General features: G+C 39.8%; 1 protein-coding gene across 6 annotated transcripts in view; it reads right to left on the bottom strand.

The window, feature by feature from the left end:
• Positions 1-25613, bottom strand: part of LOC134823570 (calmodulin-A-like) — a 97822-nt gene that overhangs the window by 16793 nt on the left and 55416 nt on the right. For 4 of the 6 annotated variants that reach the window (XM_063835104.1, XM_063835101.1, XM_063835102.1 and 1 more), the window contains exons 2-4: positions 3490-3579; positions 3237-3325; positions 2963-3070 (exon numbers count right to left, since the gene is read on the bottom strand). In XM_063835104.1, coding sequence (XP_063691174.1) covers positions 2963-3070; positions 3237-3325; positions 3490-3565 — 273 coding nt within the window. In that variant the 5' untranslated portion in view covers positions 3566-3579. Of the gene's footprint in view, positions 1-929; positions 1586-2962; positions 3071-3236; positions 3326-3489; positions 3580-25613 lie in introns of those variants that run through there. The other 2 variants (XM_063835098.1, XM_063835099.1) reach the window with 1 other exon arrangement.

The raw sequence follows: 25613 nt of genomic DNA, 5'->3' as shown, positions 1-25613 counted from the left end.
GAATTTAGCTTCTCATATATTTCAATGTGGTATAGGTTTTAACCCCATTTCTTACAGTTTCAATGTGGTATAGGTTTTAACCCCATTTCTTACAGTTACTATGGATACCCCATTTGTTACAATTTCAAGACTAAATGCTGACGGTTATACTGTCAACATTATCATTTGCTTTCGCTATTCAGGCTCACAGTGCATGGCATGGAAAAATTGAACAAATATGTAGCAGTATCACGTTAAACATTTTTGTATGCATGTGGTTGTGTTATAAATACCTATTAAAGTATTAACAAAAGTTTAACAGGCTCCAAAACACTCAGGCCAGCATCGGAATGCAATCTACTACTACTAGTACTATTTGAGTGTCCTTGTTTTCGGAAATTTTACTGGAAGGTCATCCGAAATATTAACCAGTAGATCTAAGGTAGTACTGCCTTTTTAATTGAGGGGAGCTAATTAGAATATGTTGAATTAACGGGAGCAGAAAGGAAAGTGGGGATCGATGCCATCCAGTTTTAGAGTTTTTCGTATTCATTTGGCTGAAACTTAAACTCAAACATATTTCAACCTAAAATATTCGATGTTTTTCGATGGCAAAATTGCGAGAATATTGAAAATTTTCCTCGTCATGAGGCAAGTATTTAATTTTTCACACATTCAATTTTTCGAAAGAAAGAAGTTACTTGATGGCAAAGATCCCCGTGAAGACTACGATTTACCATAGGTTTTTCTGGTGGCAATTATACAAGAATCAAGAAAGTAGCACATTGACGAGTATCATGCAAAATAGGGAAATATATTTATTTCAACACGTGTGTGGTGATCATACAAAATTATAGTATGACTTCGTTTATTAGCTGAACATTTGATAACTTTTGGATAATTTTTCAACGTTTGTTTCACATTTATTTTAACTCCAAGAAAACAACAACTAATCGATAAGAATTTCATTCTGAAATGATAAGGAAAAAAATGGACTTCACATGGTATCTTAATATAATAACTGAGGATTTCAAAAGACTTATACTTTAGTTAGTTCACAATCCTGCTCGAATCCTGGAGATATGGATCGGGCAGGCATATTATATACATTCCTTCGTTTGAACTTATAAATATTCTTTCACAGGAAATTTCAAAGGTACAACTGAATCAGGCGCCAAAAGTAAATAACTGCGCTTAAAACTCCAACGGTTTACACTTCTTGAACAGTATCGTAATAAACACTTTTTTATACATAAATTAAAAGTTAAATTAAACTAATAAATGTGCCTAGAGTGCCTAGACTGTGTGAAGATAAGGAATTATGTCATCTGCGTAGATCGAGAAATGAGCCTGCCCTAGTTACTATGGTTACTATAGTTACCATAGTAACCTTCCCTAGGTCCCTTACTCGACCACAACATTTCCATCATTTTGTCGATTGCATCATCTTAACGAACTCATCAAAATCGACCTGTCCGTTGCCGTCATCATCAGCTTCCCTTATCATCTCGTTAATCTCCTCGTCGGTCAGCTTCTCTCCCAGGTTCTTCATCACTTGCTTCAGTTCGTCGGAGCTGATGAAGCCGTTACCGTCGGTGTCGAAGACCTACGGGAGTGTTGATAGAGGGTAACTGTTGCTATGGTAACTGATATCATGGAGGATTGTATGCGGAGGAATGTAGCTGCTTTACAATCTGCTGCACGAGAGAGAACACTGTGTCAACTGGGACATGACTTACTGGAACCACCATTTGTGGTGGTTCTGAAACCACTGGAACCACTATTTGTGTGGTCACATTGAAGGCTGTTCCATGATATCCATATAATATCCACAAGTTATTAGCGGGAGTGTGCTGTAAATTCCACAATCTTACATTCGAATTTGAAGCTGTCACGTGATTGGCTGTACACACGCCACGACAACCACATCAAGTGTTTTCTCGCTCACACAAGCTGACTTCTGCGTCTCAGTAAATGCTTGCTGTGAGCTGTTAGCCACTGCATGATCGTCACATTGTCACAAGCATGATGTTATTGGTGCTGTTACAAAAAAATGTTATAAAAAAGGCAACGCAGGCTGTAGGTGTTGCTATGGTAACTGTACTTGTAGTGAAGTTGTCGTCCTGGACACAAGCAGAGGACATTGTAAAAGTAAAAAGCTGTGATAAAAATACAAAAAACGCTAATTCACACAAGCAAGGGATGCAAGCAGTTTAATAACGTTTCAGCGACACATATTACATTAAAGTAATATAGTACAACAGGTAACAGCGGGAGAATTAAATATTAATCACAAAATCAGGGGAATTTATAAACGCTATAGCTTTAATTAATTTTTAATTGTGGTTGCTGTTGATTTTTGTATAATTATCAATGCTGTAATTTTCATACTTTGAATAATTATATTTCATGTGCTTTCAAGCTGTGTAGTAAAAGTTTATAATATTTATAGATGTAGGATCTGCTCTTTACGAGGATTGTGTTTCTATCACATTCTTTTCTCCGTGTACATCACATTCACGAATATTGTGTTGCGATTTATCCTTTATAGCACTATAATAATATAATAATACCCCGCATTGATTTTCTGGAACAAACATATTTTCTCTCTCGCACAATAGCTTGAATACTCAGAAACATCAACTTGAATTTGTTAGCCAATATTTCACACACAATATCACGCGGAAGTGGCACTACATAGGACATTTATATATTATTATATAAGCATTAAATATATTATATATTCACCACTCAACACTACACACGGTATAATATCAATATTTAATCAAACTTGCTTAATAGCTTTAATAAAATCTGCTGAATTTGGAGGATCTGTACATACGATTAAAGATGGGATCTGTACAAACGATTAAAGATAAGACACCCACAACTCTAACTGCTTAGGTTACTATGGTAACTATAGTAACTATAGTAACCATAGTAACTGCTACAACTATCCAGCGGATCAAACAGTCAAACCCACCTTGAAGGCTTCCCGCAATTCTTGGTCGCAGTCAGCCTCTTTCATGTGTTTGGTCATCATCTCCAAAAACTCTTTGAAGTCTATCGTTCCATTACCATCTGCGTCAACCTGGGTTTAATGTTAGTCCTGGATAATATTCACAACAGAACCAATTGGAAGCTAATTCACCAGGTAACAAGCAAATTCCCGACCACCAAATGAAATGGTTAATTTACCGGGCTACCATGGTTACCTGGTTACCTGGTTACCATGGTTAATGAAATGGTTAAATTACCTCGTTGATCATATCCTGCAAGTCTGATTCACAAGGGCTCTGTCCAAGGGACTTCATGACTGTTCCTAACTCTGTTGTTGTGATAGTTCCTGAGAGAGTTACCGTTAATCCAGATCAGGAGGTATAAAAGACGTTGCAATGTTAGTTTCCATACTTTATAAAGTGATGTTATAACCATAATGACATTTATTTTTATTTGCTATTTCGATTTAAAACGTAATGGTATTCATAGAATAGCGGGAAATAACCGTACCATCGCCATCTTTGTCGAACAGACTGAATGCTTCCCTGAATTCGGCGATCTGTTCTTCTGAGAGTTTGTTTGCCATCTTCACTATAGGCTATAAATAGGTTGTCGGTTATAAACCAGTTGCTCGACTATATAATGTCGGGAATGATGGGAGATAATGTGTATTAATCCTCAAAACAATAGTTACACTTTCACACTAGCAATGTTTTAGGAAATGAGTCACATGAGGTACTATTATAGGCAGCTGTTGTGATATTGCATAATTTTAAATTTATTGTAAATATAATATATGTTTCAGAATTATGTAATGTAACGTGATGGAAATATTTTAAAGGGGCATATCCTGTCCAAACCCAGGATGCATAACATGAAGAATTCGTTGTAACTTTGTTTGAAAAGCATTAATAAATAATACATTATCATTTTAAGGATAATTATAGCACATGTTTTTGTAAATATGATAATAAATGTTAAATAATATTCTTTACAAATGATGTCATTATAATACCACTTAATAGATTACACAAGCGGCATCACATACTCTATCATATGTACGCTATTTCACTTGTATCTCTCCACACATGCAGCTCTGCTCACATATTGCAATCTTAGCAACAGCATGTATTACTTAGGATCTAGCGAAGAACGGGGCAGCGAAGAACGGGGCAGCAGTGTATATATCATGATTTACTATTATGGAGGGAAATATCAAACCACTATAATATTACTATTAGTACATATATATGTTTATTATGTATGTATTATATATATATATGGGTAAACTAGACCTGCATAAGCCAGGGGAACGGCCCATAGCAGGGTAACCAGGATGGCCCGGTACCCAAAAATCTGATTGACTAGTACAGATAAAAAGGTAACAATAGGTAAAAATAGATAATACCCATATATATTAGTATATTATGAAGAAACGATCAACTGACATGAGAAAATGGGGCGTGATTTACAGGGCGTTGCAAAGTTAACAAAAATAACAGTATAACTAGTCGTCTTCTTCAAACCGAATCCCTGTCTTTAATAATGAAGGAATGAAACTATAGTGTAAAACAAGTGACGTAATACACAACTACATGTCTAAATATTATTCAATAACTGTAGAGCAGTATATAATATATATATATAATATATATATAGAGGAGAAGTACGTCTCAACTATGAAGAACGGTTTTCAAATATGGCTCGAATTTGTTGCTCTGGCGTACAATATATACACGTATATTACATTTGTGACGTCAACCCCTTATAATGCCAAGGAAAGTGTTTTAGGCTGTGAATAATGTGGGGGGAATGTTAATGGTGAATTGTGGTGTGAATGTTGTTCAGGTGTATGAAGCCGTCTTTACAAGTTTAACTAAAAGAGGTTTCCTCACAGCATGTCACGTGGTTACCATGGTCACGTCCACTCTCAACATATAGTGCATACAGAGGCTTGCTGGGATTTCTTCAGTGAAAAGATCAGAACAATGTCATTGTTTTGATTGCAGCGCAAGAAGTTGGCAGAAAATGAAAACTAACGATTGAAGACCTCTGAGTGTCGTGGTGAGTAGACATGACACTGCTAATTATTACAGATCTTCACGGCAACGAAAAAGAAAGATTACCCTGGAGATATGGAACTCAACGACAAAGCTAATAATAATCAGCCACATTGAGAGCCACATACGAAGTTGAAAGACTCGACATGATTCTATTCTCTAGGTGCCTTCGCGGGAGATCTCCTCACTTGCCCACGTGACCGCCCACGTGTCGTCACATCACGTGATCACGTGACCATGTTACGTGAGTATACGTGTACAGGCCGCTCGTGTTTTGTGATGCTCTCTGAACAGTAATCCACTCTGATTATTGTCGTAGAGTTCTAAAGTTCTCTATACGAGCCAGCGCAGAGAGGGAGAGAGAGCCGATATATGAAGCAAGCTCAACAGCTGTTGCTTTTCATTAATGTGTCATTACTTGCTACAGAGCTTTTCAGAGAGCAGCACTACTGGTTCTGTCAAGTAGCATGTTGTGCTGTGATGAATTGAATGAGAACGGCTATTGATTCACATCACAGTGTGTACGTGCGTTGCCATGGTTTCCAGGGAATCATCACCATCATCTTCGTGATATACTGATAGAACTATACATTGAGAGGGAACACTACAACAACATGATTCATTGCTTCACAGATACAATTACAGAGGACAAGAGACGACCACATTCACCTTGGTAGCAGCTCACAATTAAAACACAGCTGACAATTAAAACACAGCTGACAATTAAAACACAGCAGCCATAACTGTTTACTGAAGAGAGAGAGAGAGAGAGAGAGGGAGTAGGCAGCAAGCAAAAGAGCTCAGCGCTAGAAAACAGCTGCCTGCATAATATATTCTGGTGGTGTGTATCCAGCTTGTGAATACTGTATAACTATTTTGGTGAGTTTAAAGAGCGCTTACTAGGAGATGCTGGAAGCTGTAAGGCCAAGTGTAAAGACTCCTCTAGTTTTAAGTGTGTAAAGCAGAGTAGTGCAGTGGTTCACACTGGTTGCTAGGAAATTACCTGGTTACCATGGTTACCAAACCTTTATTCACCTTGGTTTAAGGGGTCAGAAAAGAAGCCTCGGCCTATTCAGTGCACTAATATCTTAATATGAAGCTAACATATCATTAAAACATGGCGTATAAGACCTTCTTGATAGTCCAACTCTTTGTAAAAGGGAATGCATACAGCGTCGCCATTAGTGACTTGATTAGTGACTTTTTTAGTGACCATTAGTGACTTGATTCCAACTTAAGCGTTAACATTAGTAGTGGCTTGCTGCCTTTCCCAATTACTGTAAGCTTGCAAATGAGGCCATCACGTACTCCTCAGGTATTTTAACTTTATTTAAAGCTGCCTACCGCTTTGATAAGTCCAACAAAAAGAAGCGGCCGTTTTGGACACAAACTTGTGTTCTACAGACTAAAACGTGTGTCTTTTTAATTTGAAAGAAGACGAAACTCTAAAATAATGATAAAGCCATATTTGGTATGGAGTATTTCTACAGTCCTCAAATAATAATGCTACAAATATCAGCGACCAGAGCCATGAAAGCAAAACAGACTATGTTATACATATAAGCCATTGTAACTTGTAGTGTAACTAAGCGTATCCATGTGTTCGTATTTAAATGAGATAGTATCTTATTTACAAAAGATTCATGGAGTAGTGTCAAGAAGCTCCAGCTCCAATCAATTATTTATCAGCACAATTGTAACTTTGAAGTTACAATTGTAACTGTAAATCCTTAATGAATACCCTCTTGTACGAGGTAAATTAACCATTTCATTAACCATGGTAACCAGGTAACCAGGTTCCAGGTAACCAGGTAACCAGGTAACCAGGTAACCAGGTAACCAGGTAACCAGGTAACCAGGTAACCAGGTAACCAGGTAACCAGGTAACCAGTGTTTACACTCAGCCCTTCAGTTGGATCATTTCCCGATACGAGATATAAAACAAACGAACGACCCCAAATAGGGCTTAACATAATGTAAACAACCAAAACCCAAATTTACCGCGGCCTTTTCCTTTCTCCCAAACTCCGCGATATAAACAAACGAACGACCACCATTTTCAACCTGTAACCCGGATATCATCCGAGACCTGGTCTGTATATATCTACCCCCATTAGAAAGCTAAACTGTTCTACCGTACACGAATTTCCGAGCTGGACAGTGGCCGGGTGAAGTATAAAACAACAAGCAGCCCACGTAGTAAGTACTAATTGTAGTAAGTACTAATTGAGACGTATATTTAGAGATCCTCCAGCGCTCTGTGGATCAGCGAGAGAGAGAGCTAATTAGGATCGATAAAGTCACTCCCTCTCTCTTCCAGCTGTAGTGCACAAACATGCACTCTTCTATAATCACCTGGGTAAGCACTTAATCACCTGATGAACTAATAAGTGGGAGAGAGAAAGAGAGAAAGAAAGAGAGAGAGAGAGAGAGAGAGAGAGAGAGAGAGAGAGAGAGAGAGAGAGAGAGAGAGAGAGAGAGAGAGAGAGAGAGAGAGAGAGAGAGAGAGAGAGAGAGAGAGAGAGAGAGAGAGAGAGAGAGAGAGAGAGAGAGAGAGAGAGAGAGAGAGAGAGAGAGAGAGAGAGAGAGAGAGAGAGAGAGAGAGAGAGAGAGAGAGAGAGAGAGAGAGAGAGAGAGAGAGAGAGAGAGAGAGAGAGAGAGAGAGAGAGAGAGAGAGAGAGAGAGAGAGAGAGAGAGAGAGAGAGAGAGAGAGAGAGAGAGAGAGAGAGAGAGAGAGAGAGAGAGAGAGAGAGAGAGAGAGAGAGAGAGTGGTTAGAAAACAGCGCGCGTCTCTAATTAGTAGCTGCTCGGGTTGTATGCTCAGTGCTCTGATACAATAGTAGCAGAGTAGCTGCTCGGGTTTATATAAACACAGATCATTGTATTGGTATTGGGCGACTCTTGTCTCGATACTCTGTGTGGCTGAGTGTTCCAGGGTCTGACATGGTTACCTGGTAACCTGGTTACCTGGTAACCTGGTTATCTGGTTACCTGGTTAGTGGTTACTTATAGTGGGATTGGGCGACTCTTGTCTCGATACTCAGTGTGGCTGAGTGTTCCAGGGTCTGACATGGCGAGGCTGGAGCAGGGAGACACGTACAAATCATACATTAAGAGAACCGTCGGATCAGATTCAGGATTTAATATAGGTACTGACTTACTAAGCAGAAGCGTAGAGTACGATGTTTAGTCAGATAGCAATTAAAAAACAAGTCCAGATGTTGATTGTATTACAATCAACATTTATTGTTTACAATTTTTAAACGAAAGCCTGCATTAATAAACTGTCATTAGCCGTACTGTCATTAGCCGAGTTTTGGTTCTGCAGCTCATCCTCCGTGATATTGTAGATGAAGCCCACGTACAGATGCCATGGTTACACGTACAGATGCCATGGTTACACGTACAGATGCCATGGTTACACGTACAGATGCCATGGTTACCGGTGAATCTGATCTACAATCCAGCTGCACGTTAAACAAAGGCAGATTAGCAGGCGCACAAGTGGTATCCACACTTTGTCACGGACCACATTGTCTTCAGTGTCGCCATGGACAGTGAGCCGCGCTGTGCAATGTAGTGCCTGACGCGTCATTCTTCTTCAGAACATAATGTTTTGACTAGTGTAACCGGTTTTTAGATGTGGAGACATTGTACCGTGGTCCGCGGCAAAAGTTGCCCGACAAAAAGTAACAAAGAAGTAACCGAGTAAATAATAAAAATGAGTATCCGGACAAAGTGTAACAGAGTAGTACGGAAGACCGTGCGAACAGTAACAGAATACCACGGTAGACGGAATGAGGACAAAAGAATGTCCTGTGATCTACCCTCAGTACAGTTTACAAAAGCTGCAGAACATCAGTTCTGCTCACTGTTTAATGTGAAGAGAGCCGCATTATAATTTTCTAATTGCACGCGAACACGCGGACACGGTAAGTAAGTGAGGCTGTCTCTCTAATTATACACTGCCCTAGTGATCTACTGGATACTCGATCTCATGAAAACGGTTGAGAACAGCGCTGATCAAGCGGAGGGCACACTATTTCAATGTTTCGGACTAAAGTATAAGTATAAGTATACCAGTACTACTACTAAAGTATAAGGCTTGATGGCTTCTGTACGTGGGCACAATCAGTGTGAGTGCAATCGGATTACCAGTGTAACAGGTGACCAGGTAACCAGGTAACCAGGTAACCAGGTAACCAGGTAACCGGGTAACCGGGTAACCGGGTAACCGGGTAACCGGGTAACCAGGTGACCAGGTGACCAGGTGACCAGGTAACCAGGTAACCAGGTAACCAGGTAACCAGGTAACCAGGTAACCAGGTAACCAGGTAACCAGGTAACCAGGTAACCAGGTAACCAGGTAACCAGGTAACCAGGTAACCAGGTAACCAGGTAACCAGGTAACCAGGTAACCAGGTAACCAGGTAACCAGGTAACCAGGTAACCAGGTAACCAGGTAACCAGGTAACCAGGTAACCAGGTAACCAGGTAACCAGGTAACCAGGTAACCAGGTAACCAGGTAACCAGGTAACCAGGTAACCAGGTAACCAGGTAACCAGGTAACCAGGTAACCAGGTAACCAGGTAACCAGGTAACCGGGTAACCAGGTAACCAGGTAACCGGGTAACCAGGTAACCAGGTAACCGGGTAACCAGGTAATCAGGTAACCAGTGGCGAAGTTTTCTCGGCAAAAGCAAAAATATCAACCCCAAAGTTTTCCCGAGGCTTTGTTTTAAGGCTAAGTGGACGGGAATTCAAAGATTTGTGACATGTTGTGCGAAAACACCTTGTACCACTCAAAGACTTCCCCCTATAAAATATAAAACACGTTAATGTAGGGGTCCTCAAATATGCTCCGCAGGGAACGGTACAGAACTCCAATGTTACAGAGCGGTACTGTTGCTGCTCCTCAAACAATACCAAACTGGTTACCTGGTTACCTACCTGGTTACCTGGTTACCTGGTTACCTGGTTACCTGGTTACCTGGTTACCTGGTTACCTGGTTACCTGTTTACCTGTTTACCTGGTTACCTGTTTACCTGGTTACCTGTTTACCTGGTTACTGGTTACCTGGCTACCTGACCTGATTACCTGGTTACCTGGTTACCTGGTTACCTGGTTACCTGGTTACCTGGTTACCTGGTTACCTGGTTACCTGGTTACCTGGTTACCTGGTTACCTGGTTACCTGGTTACCTGGTTACCTGGTTACCTGGTTACCTGGTTACCTGGTTACCTGGTTACCTGGTTACCTGGTTACCTGGTTACCTGGTTACCTGGTTACCTGGTTACCTGGTTACCTGGTTACCTGGTTACCTGGTTACCTGGTTACCTGGTTACCTGGTTACCTGGTTACCTGGTTACCTGGTTACCTGGTTACCTGGTTACCTGGTTACCTGGAACGGTACAGAGCTCCAATGTTACAGAGCGGTACTCCTCAAACAATACCAAACTCTCTCCCAAATTGGACAAATCGGGGTTGATAATAGAATCTGGTTCTGTGTATACAAGAGAATGTTCAGGGGGTATCTGGGGGACAATAAGATATGAGATATCAACCGTAAGTGTTAGGAATGATTCACAGAACTCTGTGAAATGCGAGCGTCTGTGATGATACACTGTATAGGGCAACAATTTGGGGTATGAGTTAGCATGTAAGACAAGACGTGTAGAGAAAACAGAGGAGCTCTCAAAACAGCGTGACATAAAGACAAGTGTAGAGAAAACAAGGGAGCAAAACAGCATGCCACCATAAACACAGGTGTAGAGAAAACATGGGAGCTCTCAAAACAGCCACCATAACACAGGTGTATAATATATAGAATAGACTGAGAATTATAATATATGTATAGAGCGTAGCAGGAGCACAGAGCGACAAATGCCAGGGTGAAACCTACTCCTACTAATGTTCCTTTTGTTCTTCCTACACCTGTAGTAGCTCCGTGTAGAATTATAATCATTGTCTGATAAACGTTGTACGTGTGATATATACTTTATACGTGTGATATATATACGTTGTACGTGTGATATATACGTTATACGTGTGATATATACGTTATACGTGTGATATATACTTTATACGTGTGATATATACGTTATACGTGTGATATAAACGTTATACGTGTGATATAAACGTTGTACGTGTGATATATACGTTATACGTGTGATATATACGTTGTACGTATGGTATATACGTTACACGTGTGATATATACGTTATACATGTGATATATACTTTATACGTGTGATATATACGTAATACGTGTGGTATATACGTTGTACGTGTGATATATACTTTATACGTGTGATATAAACTTTATACGTGCGATATATACTTTATACGTGTGATATATACGTTACACGTGTGATATATATATATACGTTATACGTGTGATATATACTTTATACGTGTGATATATACGTTACACGTGTGATATATATACGTTATACGTGTGATATATGCGTTATACGTGTGATATATACGTTATACGTGTGATATATACGTTATACGTGTGATATATACGTTATACGTGTGATATATACGTTATACGTGTGATATATACGTTATACGTGTGATATATACTTTATACGTGTGGTATATACGTTATAAGTGTGATATATACGTTATACGTGTGATATATACGTTATACGTGTGATATATACTTTAAACGTGTGATATATACGTTATACGTGTGATATATACGTTATACGTGTGATATATACGTTATACGTGTGATATGTACGTTGTACGTGTGGTATATACGTCGCGTTATACGTGTGATATATACGTTGTACGTGTGATATATACGTTATACGTGTGATATATACGTTGTACGTGTGATATATACGTTATACGTGTGATATATATATATATACGTTATACGTGTGGTATATACGTTGTACGTGTGATATATACTTTATACGTGTGATATATACGTTGTACGTGTGATATATACGTTACACGTGTGATATATACGTTATACGTGTGGTATATACGTTGTACGTGTGGTATATACGTTATACGTGTGATATATACGTTGTACGTGTGATATATACTTTATACGTGTGATATATACGTTATACGTGTGATATATACGTTGTACGTGTGATATATACGTTATATGTGTGGTATATACGTTGTACGTGTGATATATACGTTGTACGTGTGATATAATATATTTAAAATAGCTGCTCAGTGTCTTTCTTATGAGTCTCCTTGGGTGCTATACGCACGGAGATACATATATATTTAATATTATGTGTTGACTGCGGGAAGTCAGCAAAATAAACATTGGACATTGAGTAGTGGGAGAGAAAAGGAAAACTAGGGCAGATTTACAATTACTCTATAGTCTATTATGAAGATGTAACCTCAATGAAATCATGAAGAGAAAAATAAAACTAGCTGGTAAATTGAAAACTCTTTTTTAATATAAACTCAATGAAATCATGGATTATTATGGATTGGTCGTTGCTCCGCGACAAACTGAGTTTTAATTGTGAGTGCTTAGTATGGGATTAGTTTGCCAGCCGTAGTTTGAGGGTTAATTGTATTTTGTATTAGTCATAAAACTAGTGATAATCCCGGGCCATTCAACTAAACATTATCGTGACGAATCTAATTCAAAAGGTAACCCTATCCGTGGCAGGCTGGATGATTCAATAGCTCGGTTAGTGGATTTAACGTTCCCTACTATGTATTATTCAGAATATGTGAACAGTTTCTCACCTGTTCAGTGAGGATTATATGAGTCGCCACAGACTGGCTACAGGTTAAAAACTGTAAAAAAAGTTTTCAAGGATTACAAGATTTACAAAGTTTACAAGGATTACAAGGTTTACAAGGTTTACAAGGTTTACAAGGTTTACAAGGTTTAAAAGGATTACAAGGTTTACAAACTGTACAAGGTTTACAAGGTTTACAAGGTTTACAAGGTTTACAGGGTTTACAAGGTTTATACAGTCATGAATAAAAAACGAGAGATACCCGTAGAGTACATTGCAACGTGTACTCCACGGTTAATAGTGTGTAGAGACAAAGCTGAAAAACAGGTGCACCTCCAGTGCAGAGTTCAATGAGAGGTGTCTCTATAGTCTATACACCATGGTATCATCAGGTCTTACACACCAGTATGGCACCTCCATATTTAAGGTGATGTAATGTAACCACAGTAACACTACCATATAAAGATATAAGGTGACGTAACCACAGTAACACCTCCATATAAGGTAATGTAACCACAGTTACACCTCCATATAAGGTAATGTAACCAAAGTAACACTAACATATAAGGTAATGTAACCACAGTAACACTACCATATAAGGTAATGTAACCACAGTAACACTACCATATAAGGTAATGTAACCACAGTAACACTACCATATAAGGTAATGTTACCACAGTAACACTACCATATAAGGTAATGTAACCACAGTAACACTACCATATAAGGTAATGTAACCACAGTAACACTACCATGTAAGGTAATGTAACCACAGTAACACTACCATGTAAGGTAATACCAGTTAGACGGTGTAGTTAACTACTACAATAAACTAGGTCAAAATGTAACAATTAACACATAACAGGTGCTCTGTGTGCGAAACACAAAACAACAGTGTTCAGTGTTCTCTGTCTCTCTCAGTCTCTCTCCTCATGAAAATGAACACAGAACACAACAAAATATAACATAGCTCTACATTCGACTACAAATGTTGCGCATATGTTCGGTTTACGTAAGGTGATTAATAGCTAGGGGGAGAAGGGTTAACTCTTTACACATTATAATGGCTACTTATATATTTATAGCTATATGCTACTAGATGTTATAGTTGGCTACTCTTCAGTCCTTCAAAGTTCAGACATAGCACTGTCATGTATAGAAGTTAATGTAACCACAGTAACACTACCATATAAGTTAATGTAACCACAGTAACACTACCATATAAGGTAACACTACCATATAAGGTTACTCTACAGTCATATCCGTGATGCTAATTATCTACCTACTTGGCTCTTAGGTGTTAGCTATAAAAGTATAAGGTTCCTATTCTTATGACTAACATATTTATGTAAAAATGGGAAACCATTATACTGGTTAAGACAAAGCAACTCCCATGTTTTCCAAGGACAAAAAATAAATTGACACAGCCTAGGAATTGTTAAACGAAGCCAAGCAAGCTAGACACTGCTACAGACTAACAGAGTTCCAAGACCGTTTGTACCGGAACAGACTCACTAAGTAGTGAGAACTATATACGAGTAGAGAGACAATATCAGTTACCAATAACTCTATTAGTGATAACTGCTTGAGAGAAAATATCAGTAACCAACAACTTTAGTAACCAACAATATAGTGACAACTATATACGAGTATAGAGACAATATCAGTTACCAATAACTCTAGTAACCAACAATATAGTGACAACTATATACGACAACGATACGAGAGAAAAGAGGATATCAGTTACCAATAACTTATAGCCCGGACAGCGCAAATATAAATATATTACACGGGAGGAAAAGGTTCGGAGATTATGACTGCGCTCATGGCTCCTCCTCCTCTGCCGAGACGATACGAACTAAGATATAAAAGACATGGTATATATACTTATAATATAAATAGGCGTATACCAAATATATGTTGCTCATTATAATACACATGAGTACACAATATTGTTCAAATAATATCCAGCAATAACTAAAGCACTGTGTTTGTGTCTCTCCGATATAGTAAGCTCGTTATCTTGAGGGTTAGTGAGGGTATTTTATACAAGCAGAACGTGGTATAGTAGAGTACACGACCTTGACATGAAATCAGTGTAAGATGCGCGCGCGACCATCGGGTGATAATATGAAGGAGCACATGTTTGATGTTAATTGTTGGACCAGGCCTGCAGATCGAGTGATGGAGAAAATGTTTCCCTCGATTGTCGGCCCTGAGCCTACTCTTTAGACGTAAAACTAACGGTAACAAGTTAAAATAACGCCAGTTTGTTAAACTTGTACGAGTTTGATCCTCCTAGCCTAGATGAACAGAAACCAAAACATTAATTATAAAACGTATAACAATGTTAGAATAGCATGAAACTGAAAGCAAAACATTAATTAGTAGACGTATAACAATGTTAGAATAGCATGAAACTGAAAGCAAAACATTAATTAGTAGACGTAAAACAATGTTAGAATAGCATGAAACTGAAACCAAAACATTAATTAATATAACAATGTTAGAATAGCATGAAACTGAAAGCAAACCAGAAAATACCTTTTACAAAATAAACGCGATATAACAGTTAAATGTTCAACCGTACAATATTCGTTTCGGCGCGGGCAATAAAATACTCAAATTGGCAGGTATCTAAGTTCCCGTTTGCCAGTAACACTAGTAGCTACTTGGAGTACTAACTGACCAGTATTAGCTACCTATAGCTTAACTAAAACAGCAGTTACAGCACTAACCGACTAATAACATCTAATAAGTAATAACAGCTACTAACAGCTAATAACATCTACTAACAGCTACTAAAGCAGCAGTTACAGCACTAACTGCTAGGGTACTAGTAACAGATTGTAACGCTACCACTTTCACTCCGCATGATAAGTAACATATTGTAACGCTAGCACTCTCACTCCGCATGATAAGTAACAGATTGTAACGCTAGCACTCTCACTCCGCATGACAAGCAACAGATTGTAACGCTAGCACTCTCACTCCGCATGACAAGTTACAGATTGTAACGCTAGCACTCTCACTCCGCATGACAAGTAGCAGATTGTAACGCTACCACTTTCACTCCGCATGACAAGTAGCAGATTGTAACGCTAGCACTCTCACTCCGCATGACAAGTAACAGATTGTAACGCTAGCACTCTCACTCCGCATGATAAGTAACAGATTGTAACGCTAGCACTCTCACTCCGCATGACAAGCAACAGATTGTAACGCTAGCACTCTCACTCCGCATGACAAGTAACAGATTGTAACGCTAGCACTCTCACTCCGCATGACAAGCTCTTTATCCTTCTCTCCTCATTACTATACACATATAACCGTACTACTAAATGATTCAAAAGTTAACCGTAATAAAAATTGTGGGAGCATATTTGTCTGACGTATCGGAGAGAGACGGACTACCTTTTCAGCCCATAATAGGTCAAATCAAACATTTTCAGTGCCAGATTGTAACGCTACCACTTTCACTCCGCATGATAAGTAACAGATTGTAACGCTAGCACTCTCACTCCGCATGACAAGCAACAGATTGTAACGCTAGCACTCTCACTCCGCATGACAAGCAACAGATTGTAACGCTAGCACTCTCACTCCGCATGACAAGTTACAGATTGTAACGCTAGCACTCTCACTCCGCATGACAAGTAGCAGATTGTAACGCTACCACTTTCACTCCGCATGACAAGTAGCAGATTGTAACGCTAGCACTCTCACTCCGCATGACAAGTAACAGATTGTAACGCTAGCACTCTCACTCCGCATGATAAGTAACAGATTGTAACGCTAGCACTCTCACTCCGCATGACAAGTAACAGATTGTAACGCTAGCACTCTCACTCCGCATGATAAGTAACAGATTGTAACGCTAGCACTCTCACTCCGCATGACAAGTAACAGATTGTAACGCTAGCACTCTCACTCCGCATGATAAGTAACAGATTGTAACGCTAGCACTCTCACTCCGCATGACAAGTAACAGATTGTAACGCTAGCACTCTCACTCCGCATGACAAGTAACAGATTGTAACGCTAGCACTCTCACTCCGCATGACAAGCTCTTTATCCTTCTCTCCTCATTACTATACACATATAACCGTACTACTAAATGATTCAAAAGTTAACCGTAATAAAAATTGTGGGAGCATATTTGTCTGACGTATCGGAGAGAGACGGACTACCTTTTCAGCCCATAATAGGTCAAATCAAACATTTTCAGTGCCAGGGTACATTTTATATTGGAGAGATTGGAGAGGTACTACAGTCCTCCACTTTATAGCGCGGATCAGGCGCTTTAAATATGTAAAACGTGAATATTATGTTAAATGCTTAAATGGAGAGAGAGGGAGAGAGAAAAAGAGAGAGAGAGAGAGAGAGAGAGAGAGAGAGAGAGAGAGAGAGAGAGAGAGAGAGAGAGAGAGAGAGAGAGAGAGAGAGAGAGAGAGAGAGAGAGAGAGAGAGAGAGAGAGAGAGAGAGAGAGAGAGAGAGAGAGAGAGAGAGAGAGAGAGAGAGAGAGAGAGAGAGAGAGAGAGAGAGAGAGAGAGAGAGAGAGAGAGAGAGAGAGAGAGAGAGAGAGAGAGAGAGAGAGAGAGAGAGAGAGAGAGAGAGAGAGAGAGAGAGAGAGAGAGAGAGAGAGAGAGAGAGAGAGAGAGAGAGAGAGAGAGAGAGAGAGAGAGAGAGAGAGAGAGAGAGAGAGAGAGAGAGAGTGAGAGTGAGAGGGTATAAGCAACAAAACGTGGTGTGAAGAATAGTGCAATATATTATGTGGGGTTATCGCAGTTGTTATTACACTATTGTGTGTGGGTGAGTGTGGACACTAGCAACACTAGCAACACTAGCAACACCAGCAGCACCAGCAACACTAGCAACACCAGCAGCACCAGCAACACCAGCAACACCAGCAACACCAGCAACACCAGCAACACCAGCAACACTAGCAACACCAGCAGCACCAGCAACACCAGCAACACCAGCAACACCAGCAACACCAGCAACACTAGGAGGAGGAGGAGGAGGAGGAGGAGGAGGAGGAGGAGGAGGAGGAGGAGGAGGAGGAGGAGGAGGAGGAGGAGGAGGAGGAGGAGGAGGAGGAGGAGGAGGAGGAGGAGGAGGAGGAGGAGGAGGAGGAGGAGGAGGAGGAGGAGGAGGAGGAGGAGGAGGAGGAGGAGGAGGAGGAGGAGGAGGAGGAGGAGGAGGAGGAGGAGGAGGAGGAGGAGGAGGAGGAGGAGGAGGAGGAGGAGGAGGAGGAGGAGGAGGAGGAGGAGGAGGAGGAGGAGGAGGAGGAGGAGGAGGAGGAGGTATAATGCACTACTTGCCACTCAACAAGAACACATCACACCAACATGATCTGAACACCACTTGTAATTTGTAACACACCCTACAGTCACTACACTACTACTACTACTAGTAACACCCTAACACTACTAGTGTCACGTGCACTGCTGGATCTGCAGGACCTGCCACAGAGATATTATTACAACTTGCTCTCCACTACCCCTCCCTTCTGTCACTTTACCCACTCTCGCCTCCTGACGTTATGTCATGTATTATAGGTGATTGTAATTAAAGATCTAAGGCATTATAGTGCCGAGTAATGCCTCCCTCCGAGTAGTGCTCCTCGAACTATTGTGAAAATGGGCGTGGTCAACTCCCTTCTTTACCGACTACACTTTATTACACTTAACTACACTTTACCGACTACACTTCTCCACTACTGTCATGTATTGGTTATCACAGTGTGTCCCCCAAACTCCCAATGACAAAGCTACGAGGATCTTGGGAGTCTCCCTCTACTATTGTATTACTAATTTTGATCTCGAACTAATCCTTTAATCCCAGAATTAGTTTGTCACCCAAACTGTTGTGAATGTAGGTGTGGTAAATGTAGCAGCGTGGCGGCTGTAAGGTGGCTGTAAGGCGGCTGTAAGGCGGCTGTAAGGTGGCTGTAAGGCGGCTGTAAGGTGGCTGTAAGGCGGCTGTAAGGTTTAACAGTCTACTTAAGTTGCTAATGGGAGGGAGATGTTAGTGCTGTCATATGCTGTCTACAGCTGCTATACCAATTACCGTTATGTAATTGAGGTTAAACTGTAGAACGATACCTGCACGACCTTTGGCACACTACATGATTGGGCAGAGTAACTATACCCATTATAGTTATATTATATACACTACAGTTGAAATGAGGGTGAACTCTACTGGGATAGTTGGTATCAGAACGTTATTATAAGCAAACTTTACTTCCTCCTCCTCCTCCTCCTTTACGGTCAGTTTATCTCTCATGGACAGTTGTAATGTGCACAATTACGTGGTATTATACTGAGGACATGTTGGCACGAGAACTGCTAGAAAGAAAGCTACTTGTACGCGAATACTACTAGGGAGATATCTGCCGGTATCACGAAGGTTTAAATACTTAAATGCCCAGTATCCGACAACGTAAGGGTTGCAGAATCGTTTTCATGACTCACACTAAATCTACAAGACTACAACGGCAAAAGGCTAGTAGGAAACAACTTCCGGTAACTAATCAACAGTTGGACAATAAAGCTGCCAGAGAAAAACTAGAAGAATCAAGCTGTGGCACTTGGTCTAATAGTCTATCAAGTAACACCAATGTTATGTGGCTTTACAGGATTACCGTGGTCGTGTTATACAATGTGTGCTGTTCCTTTTCGTGTGGAGTTTTTCTTCTCAGGTTAACATTGTGTTTTAGTGTGTATGTGCGTATTAAGTTACCGAGTCACTATGTCAAACAAAGATCACATATTGTGACTTTCTATTAGCGCTAATGTCTGAACAGCAAACGATAATGTCAAAAAAAACTGATGAAAGAAAACCAGCAATACGTCTTCACATAAGAGCTAAACTATATAATTGCCGCCAACGCTAGCACACTGTATATAATAATGTAGGCACTCTGCACTCTGCACAGCTATATAAACGTACAACTAACGCAATAAGAATACATCTGTTGTTGTTGAGAGCTAGTCCCTCCTGGAGGGTCGACAGCTGGCTTACAATGGGGAGGTGCTCAACAGAGGGAGGTGCATAACAGAGGTAGGGAGGGAGGGAGGGAGGGAGGGAGGGAGGGAGGGAGGGAGGGAGGGAGGGAGGGAGGGAGGGAGGGAGGGAGGGAGGGAGGGAGGGAGGGAGGGAGGGAGGGAGGGAGGGAGGGAGGGAGGGAGGGAGGGAGGGAGGGAGGGAGGGAGGGAGGGAGGGAGGGAGGGAGGGAGGGAGGGAGGGAGGGAGGGAGGGAGGGAGGGAGGGAGGGAGGGAGGGAGGGAGGGAGGGAGGGAGGGAGGGAGGGAGGGAGGGAGGGAGGGAGGGAGGGAGGGAGGGAGGGAGGGAGGGAGGGAGGGAGGGAGGGAGGGAGGGAGGGAGGGAGGGAGGGAGGGAGGGAGGGAGGGAGGGAGGGAGTGAGGGAGGGAGGGAGGGAGGGAGGGAGGGAGGGAGGGAGGGAGGGAGGGAGGGAGGGAGGGTAAGCTCTGAGTACGTACTGGCGAATGTAGGCGCCAAACACCTGAATGTAAGCTCTAAATGTGCTCAAACAACCCGGGGTCACTTGACAAAGACTACAGTCTGTTATTGGATAAGCGAGTCTGTGTATTGTGATGACAGGGCCACCAACAACTGGCCTGTTCTTCAACAGACCTGCCTATTCAATTAACTATATTGTCTTTTGAAACATGATATTTGCAGATTCATGCGAGGTCTCCTGTACACACATTGGTGTATCACCCGTCCTCTAATGAGCAACGTTGGACACATAATTGCCATTCTAGCTCCGCGATTAGGCGGTCAGCATTTTCAGGATATGGTGGGAGGTGTTAAAGTGACGTTAAAGACTGAACGAGTGTAGGACTCTAACCAGCCAGCTAAGCCCAGCAAGGCATTTCACGAATCCGTACATGTATTCACATGCCCTGAGTAGCGGCACTTATTCCCGCCGCTCCGGACAACCTTAGTTTCAATTCCGCTCCGAGAATTTTAGGCGTAATTTGATTATTTTGAGCAGCCAAGAAGGCAGGTGTTTTACTGTACTTACTAAAATATTAGTTTTAGACCGCCTCACTAAGAATAAAACGTCCGCGGCGCGCACTGTAAAAATGTAGTGTACGATTCAAAGTCAGCGGTGTCCTGACGGTAGCTCAGTTGGCAGAGCAAAGGACTGTAGCGGTCTAACCAAAGTTATCCTTAGGTCACCAGTTTAAATCCGATTCGTTGGAGTTGCCTTTTAAAGGAAACGATACTTAACAAGGGAAATTGATAAGCAGATTTAATTTAATTAACCGATCAGAACACATTACTCGCAGAGCTGAAACAAGCGAAGAAACAACATTTAAGTAGCACTTTAAGTTTATTTTTAGGTAATAATATTAGACGATGTTCTAAATCATTATTAATCTGGAAACGCATAATACAATACGGAATAACGAGAATAATGCTACGAATAAATATGCTTTCTCTATAAATACGCTAAATTGAGCTCGCTCAATCCAATACAAAGCTTAAGCTGTCCGAAGACCAATTTGCCGTTGATATATTAAATAAACGCAAACTTAAATAACCCACATAATATTTACCGACTATCAAACAATACTCTATTTTCACTACACCACTGAACTACGATTATGCTAAACAAGGATTACCCTATGATTCGAAATGTGGCATAGTTAATCGTCGAGAGAACCTTATATAATCCGGAAAGGAAAAATCGATTACACAATTAAATGGTCGGGATATTCTGGAAGGGAAAGAAATCTATCATCCTATTAAATACTGCTACTACATTAAAATTAAATGGTCGAAATAATTGTACAAGGTTTACAAATGGAGATATCCTAAAATATAATCCTGGAAAGGATACAAGGAGTAACCATTATCTGGTTACAGTGAGCAAGCCGTGACATATTTACAAGTACAAGGTATAAAAGGTTTACAAATATTCGTATATCTGGAAAGGAAAGGAATAGTTACAACCTGATTACTGCACTATAACACCGCGATATATCGGTGGTATATTTACAAGTAGGCTACCTCGTTATGTATGCCCATCACGATAACTTCATTATCTTAATAGATGGTCTCTATTTATAGGCAACTGTATGTCAGCTCAGTGATCAATGATGGTCAGCACAGTGGTGAAATGATAGCACGTTTTATTTTTACTGATCACGAATCATCAATATGATTTCAAGTGACAACGCATAAAACGGCAGTCTAAATATAAACATTTTCCCAAAACAAAAGCGGAAAATTAGAAATTAAAAATTGGGCGTGGAAATTCAGCATTAGAAACTGAAAGTGATAGTATCGGTGCTATAAAACATTGTTCCATTTCTGTTAGTAAAACGTAAGTAGAAACATTCACACCTATTATCACGGCAAACGTCTCATAGATACGTAGAATTAATACAACTCTACGATGGAACAAAGGGCCCTTTAACTTGTAATCTAACTTTAAGATTAAACAGCTTTTATAAAAGCTGTTTAATCTTAAAGTTTTTTTACATAAATGTAAAATGTAATAACTGCTCAAACTGGCAAAACGATCAGAAACAAAAACCAAGTACAGTAAGCCTACGTCAAAGAAAAGTGCAGCGTATATCCCATTAATTAGGTGGTAATTACGGTAATCGGGTGGTAATTAATCCGAGTCAGACCTAATTGATGATACTAAGTATGCTGTCAATGTGTAGGTGTATCTGAAATTATTTCCCGGCAAAAGTGTACAGCGATTAATTCTTGAGAGCCGAGTAGATTACATTATTCGAATTTCAATTTTTTGCTGACTTCGTTATTAAAACGGGTAAAAATTTAAAACAGACTGGTATTTTAAATATCTAGGGTTACAGCTGCATTGATTACCTTACTCGGGATTAATATGACCGGGATAAAGTGGCGGGTTTAGGGTAATTTCGCCATATTTTTCCCGAACCACATTTTCACCGGTCGTTAATAAACCCGCCGACTCAGCTTTTAGGGTTCCCAAGGGGTATGGGTGCTCCTATTTTAATCGTTGTCTTATATTCAATAAAGAAGACTATTGGGACACTTGTTGTAGGTTTTTTCGACTTCATTTGGCTAAAATTGCAAAAAATTCACCTTTTTGCCCAATTCTTGTCATATATCCTTATTGTCAAAGTTGATTTAAATAGGCCAATTTTTAATTTCTTAGGTATTGACTATCTCTACATAATGAAATAGGACTCAAAGTAAAAGTAACAGTTAAATTAAAACTTGAATTAATTAAAACTGTCAATAACATGAATCAGTTTCATCAGTCATTTATTCATAATTCTAAACAATGTGAACGATGCATTCTTTCGAAGAAAATTATTTTCCATCTAGTTTGATTAACCACGAGTCATTATTTCTGTCTACTTTCAACAATTTTTAATTGTAGTTGACGAAATGAGAGTCTCCACTCAGTGTGTTAAAACATAATTCTTTGTCGACGTTTCGGCTACATGCCTTTGTCATAAACAGGACGTACTGAAAACTTACATAGCTGCAAAGATACAATGTTAAAATAATCTATTAAAATAATCTATTAATACTACGAAATATAACAACAACAAATAACATTTTGAAACACAACAACAATCACAAATTTATCCAAAAGAAACATAAAATATAACGGCTAAAAGAATCCAAACCGCAACAAGCCGTGAACAATTCTTCATAATACTACAAACATTTTACCAAGATAGCTCCTTCATAAAACTGATTAATCAAAAATTATCTAGGTTTATAAGTTCAATATTACATTAGCTTCCAAGTATATTTTATCCAATCACCTTCATTTACGGACTCAGACAATTGAGTATTTATTTCTGGGTTTTCACGTTTTATTAGAACCGACTGCCACAATTGACGGTCCACATAGTCTTTACATCTTTTTCGAACTATAAACCGAAACGGTATGTTTGGCATTGAAATGTCTGCATGCTCCTCTAGGTAGTGCTTCCCCATGGCCGTAGATTTGTTGCCATCCCTTACTGATTTGTAGTGTTCCCAGGCTCTACTTCTTTTAAACCTACCAGTTTCCCCAATGTAGGACTTATTACATATTTGGCATATTAATTGGTAGCAAATGTTTTTGATCATGCAGGATTTATCGCACTGGTAGCATTTGCTGTCACTTTGTTTATTGCATTTTGTTTGCTGTAGGCTAGATCTTGTTAAAGCTTCCATGAGACGTTGACCTGATGTGAATGTTACCCTGGTGGAATCCAAGAGGTTTTGATTTCTTAGGGTATAGTAGACTTTTCGACACGTCTGTTCATTTATATAAGGTAATGATAAGTAAGCTATTTTTGAGTTCTTTTTAGGCGCATTTTGTTTATCCAGTGTATTCTGTGTTTCTCGAATAAGTTTCTTGACAATATTAGGAGGGAAACTATTCTTCTTTAGCATATCAGCTATTCTGTTGATACTGAGATCTTGTAGTTCAGGTGTGGAGCTGTTATTGATAGCCCTTCTGATCTCATTTTTGGCTGAGTTCAGAATCGTTCTACGAGGGTGAGCAGAGGCACCCTCGTAGAACGATTCTGAACTCAGCCAAAAATGAGATCAGAAGGGCTATCAATAACAGCTCCACACCTGAACTACAAGATCTCAGTATCAACAGAATAGCTGATATGCTAAAGAAGAATAGTTTCCCTCCTAATATTGTCAAGAAACTTATTCGAGAAACACAGAATACACTGGATAAACAAAATGCGCCTAAAAAGAACTCAAAAATAGCTTACTTATCATTACCTTATATAAATGAACAGACGTGTCGAAAAGTCTACTATACCCTAAGAAATCAAAACCTCTTGGATTCCACCAGGGTAACATTCACATCAGGTCAACGTCTCATGGAAGCTTTAACAAGATCTAGCCTACAGCAAACAAAATGCAATAAACAAAGTGACAGCAAATGCTACCAGTGCGATAAATCCTGCATGATCAAAAACATTTGCTACCAATTAATATGCCAAATATGTAATAAGTCCTACATTGGGGAAACTGGTAGGTTTAAAAGAAGTAGAGCCTGGGAACACTACAAATCAGTAAGGGATGGCAACAAATCTACGGCCATGGGGAAGCACTACCTAGAGGAGCATGCAGACATTTCAATGCCAAACATACCGTTTCGGTTTATAGTTCGAAAAAGATGTAAAGACTATGTGGACCGTCAATTGTGGCAGTCGGTTCTAATAAAACGTGAAAACCCAGAAATAAATACTCAATTGTCTGAGTCCGTAAATGAAGGTGATTGGATAAAATATACTTGGAAGCTAATGTAATATTGAACTTATAAACCTAGATAATTTTTGATTAATCAGTTTTATGAAGGAGCTATCTTGGTAAAATGTTTGTAGTATTATGAAGAATTGTTCACGGCTTGTTGCGGTTTGGATTCTTTTAGCCGTTATATTTTATGTTTCTTTTGGATAAATTTGTGATTGTTGTTGTGTTTCAAAATGTTATTTGTTGTTGTTATATTTCGTAGTATTAATAGATTATTTTAATAGATTATTTTAACATTGTATCTTTGCAGCTATGTAAGTTTTCAGTACGTCCTGTTTATGACAAAGGCATGTAGCCGAAACGTCGACAAAGAATTATGTTTTAACACACTGAGTGGAGACTCTCATTTCGTCAACTACAATTAAAAATAAATGATTGACCCACTCATAAGAGCAAAACAAGATTACTTTCAACAATTATTGATAATTCGACTTGTTTCACAAGTTTTAGCAATGCGAAAATTTCTAAACTTGCTTATCACAGTGCTGGCAAGCACGACCGTTGCATTTATTGTGGGTATACTATGTTCCCCA

This window comes from Bolinopsis microptera, chromosome 11, assembly GCF_026151205.1.
Source record: "Bolinopsis microptera isolate Bmic1 chromosome 11, MBARI_Bmic_1.0, whole genome shotgun sequence".
Taxonomy (NCBI): Eukaryota; Metazoa; Ctenophora; class Tentaculata; order Lobata; family Bolinopsidae; genus Bolinopsis; species Bolinopsis microptera.
Note: the sequence above shows the minus strand (reverse complement) of the source record. Positions and strands in the feature narration are given on the sequence as shown.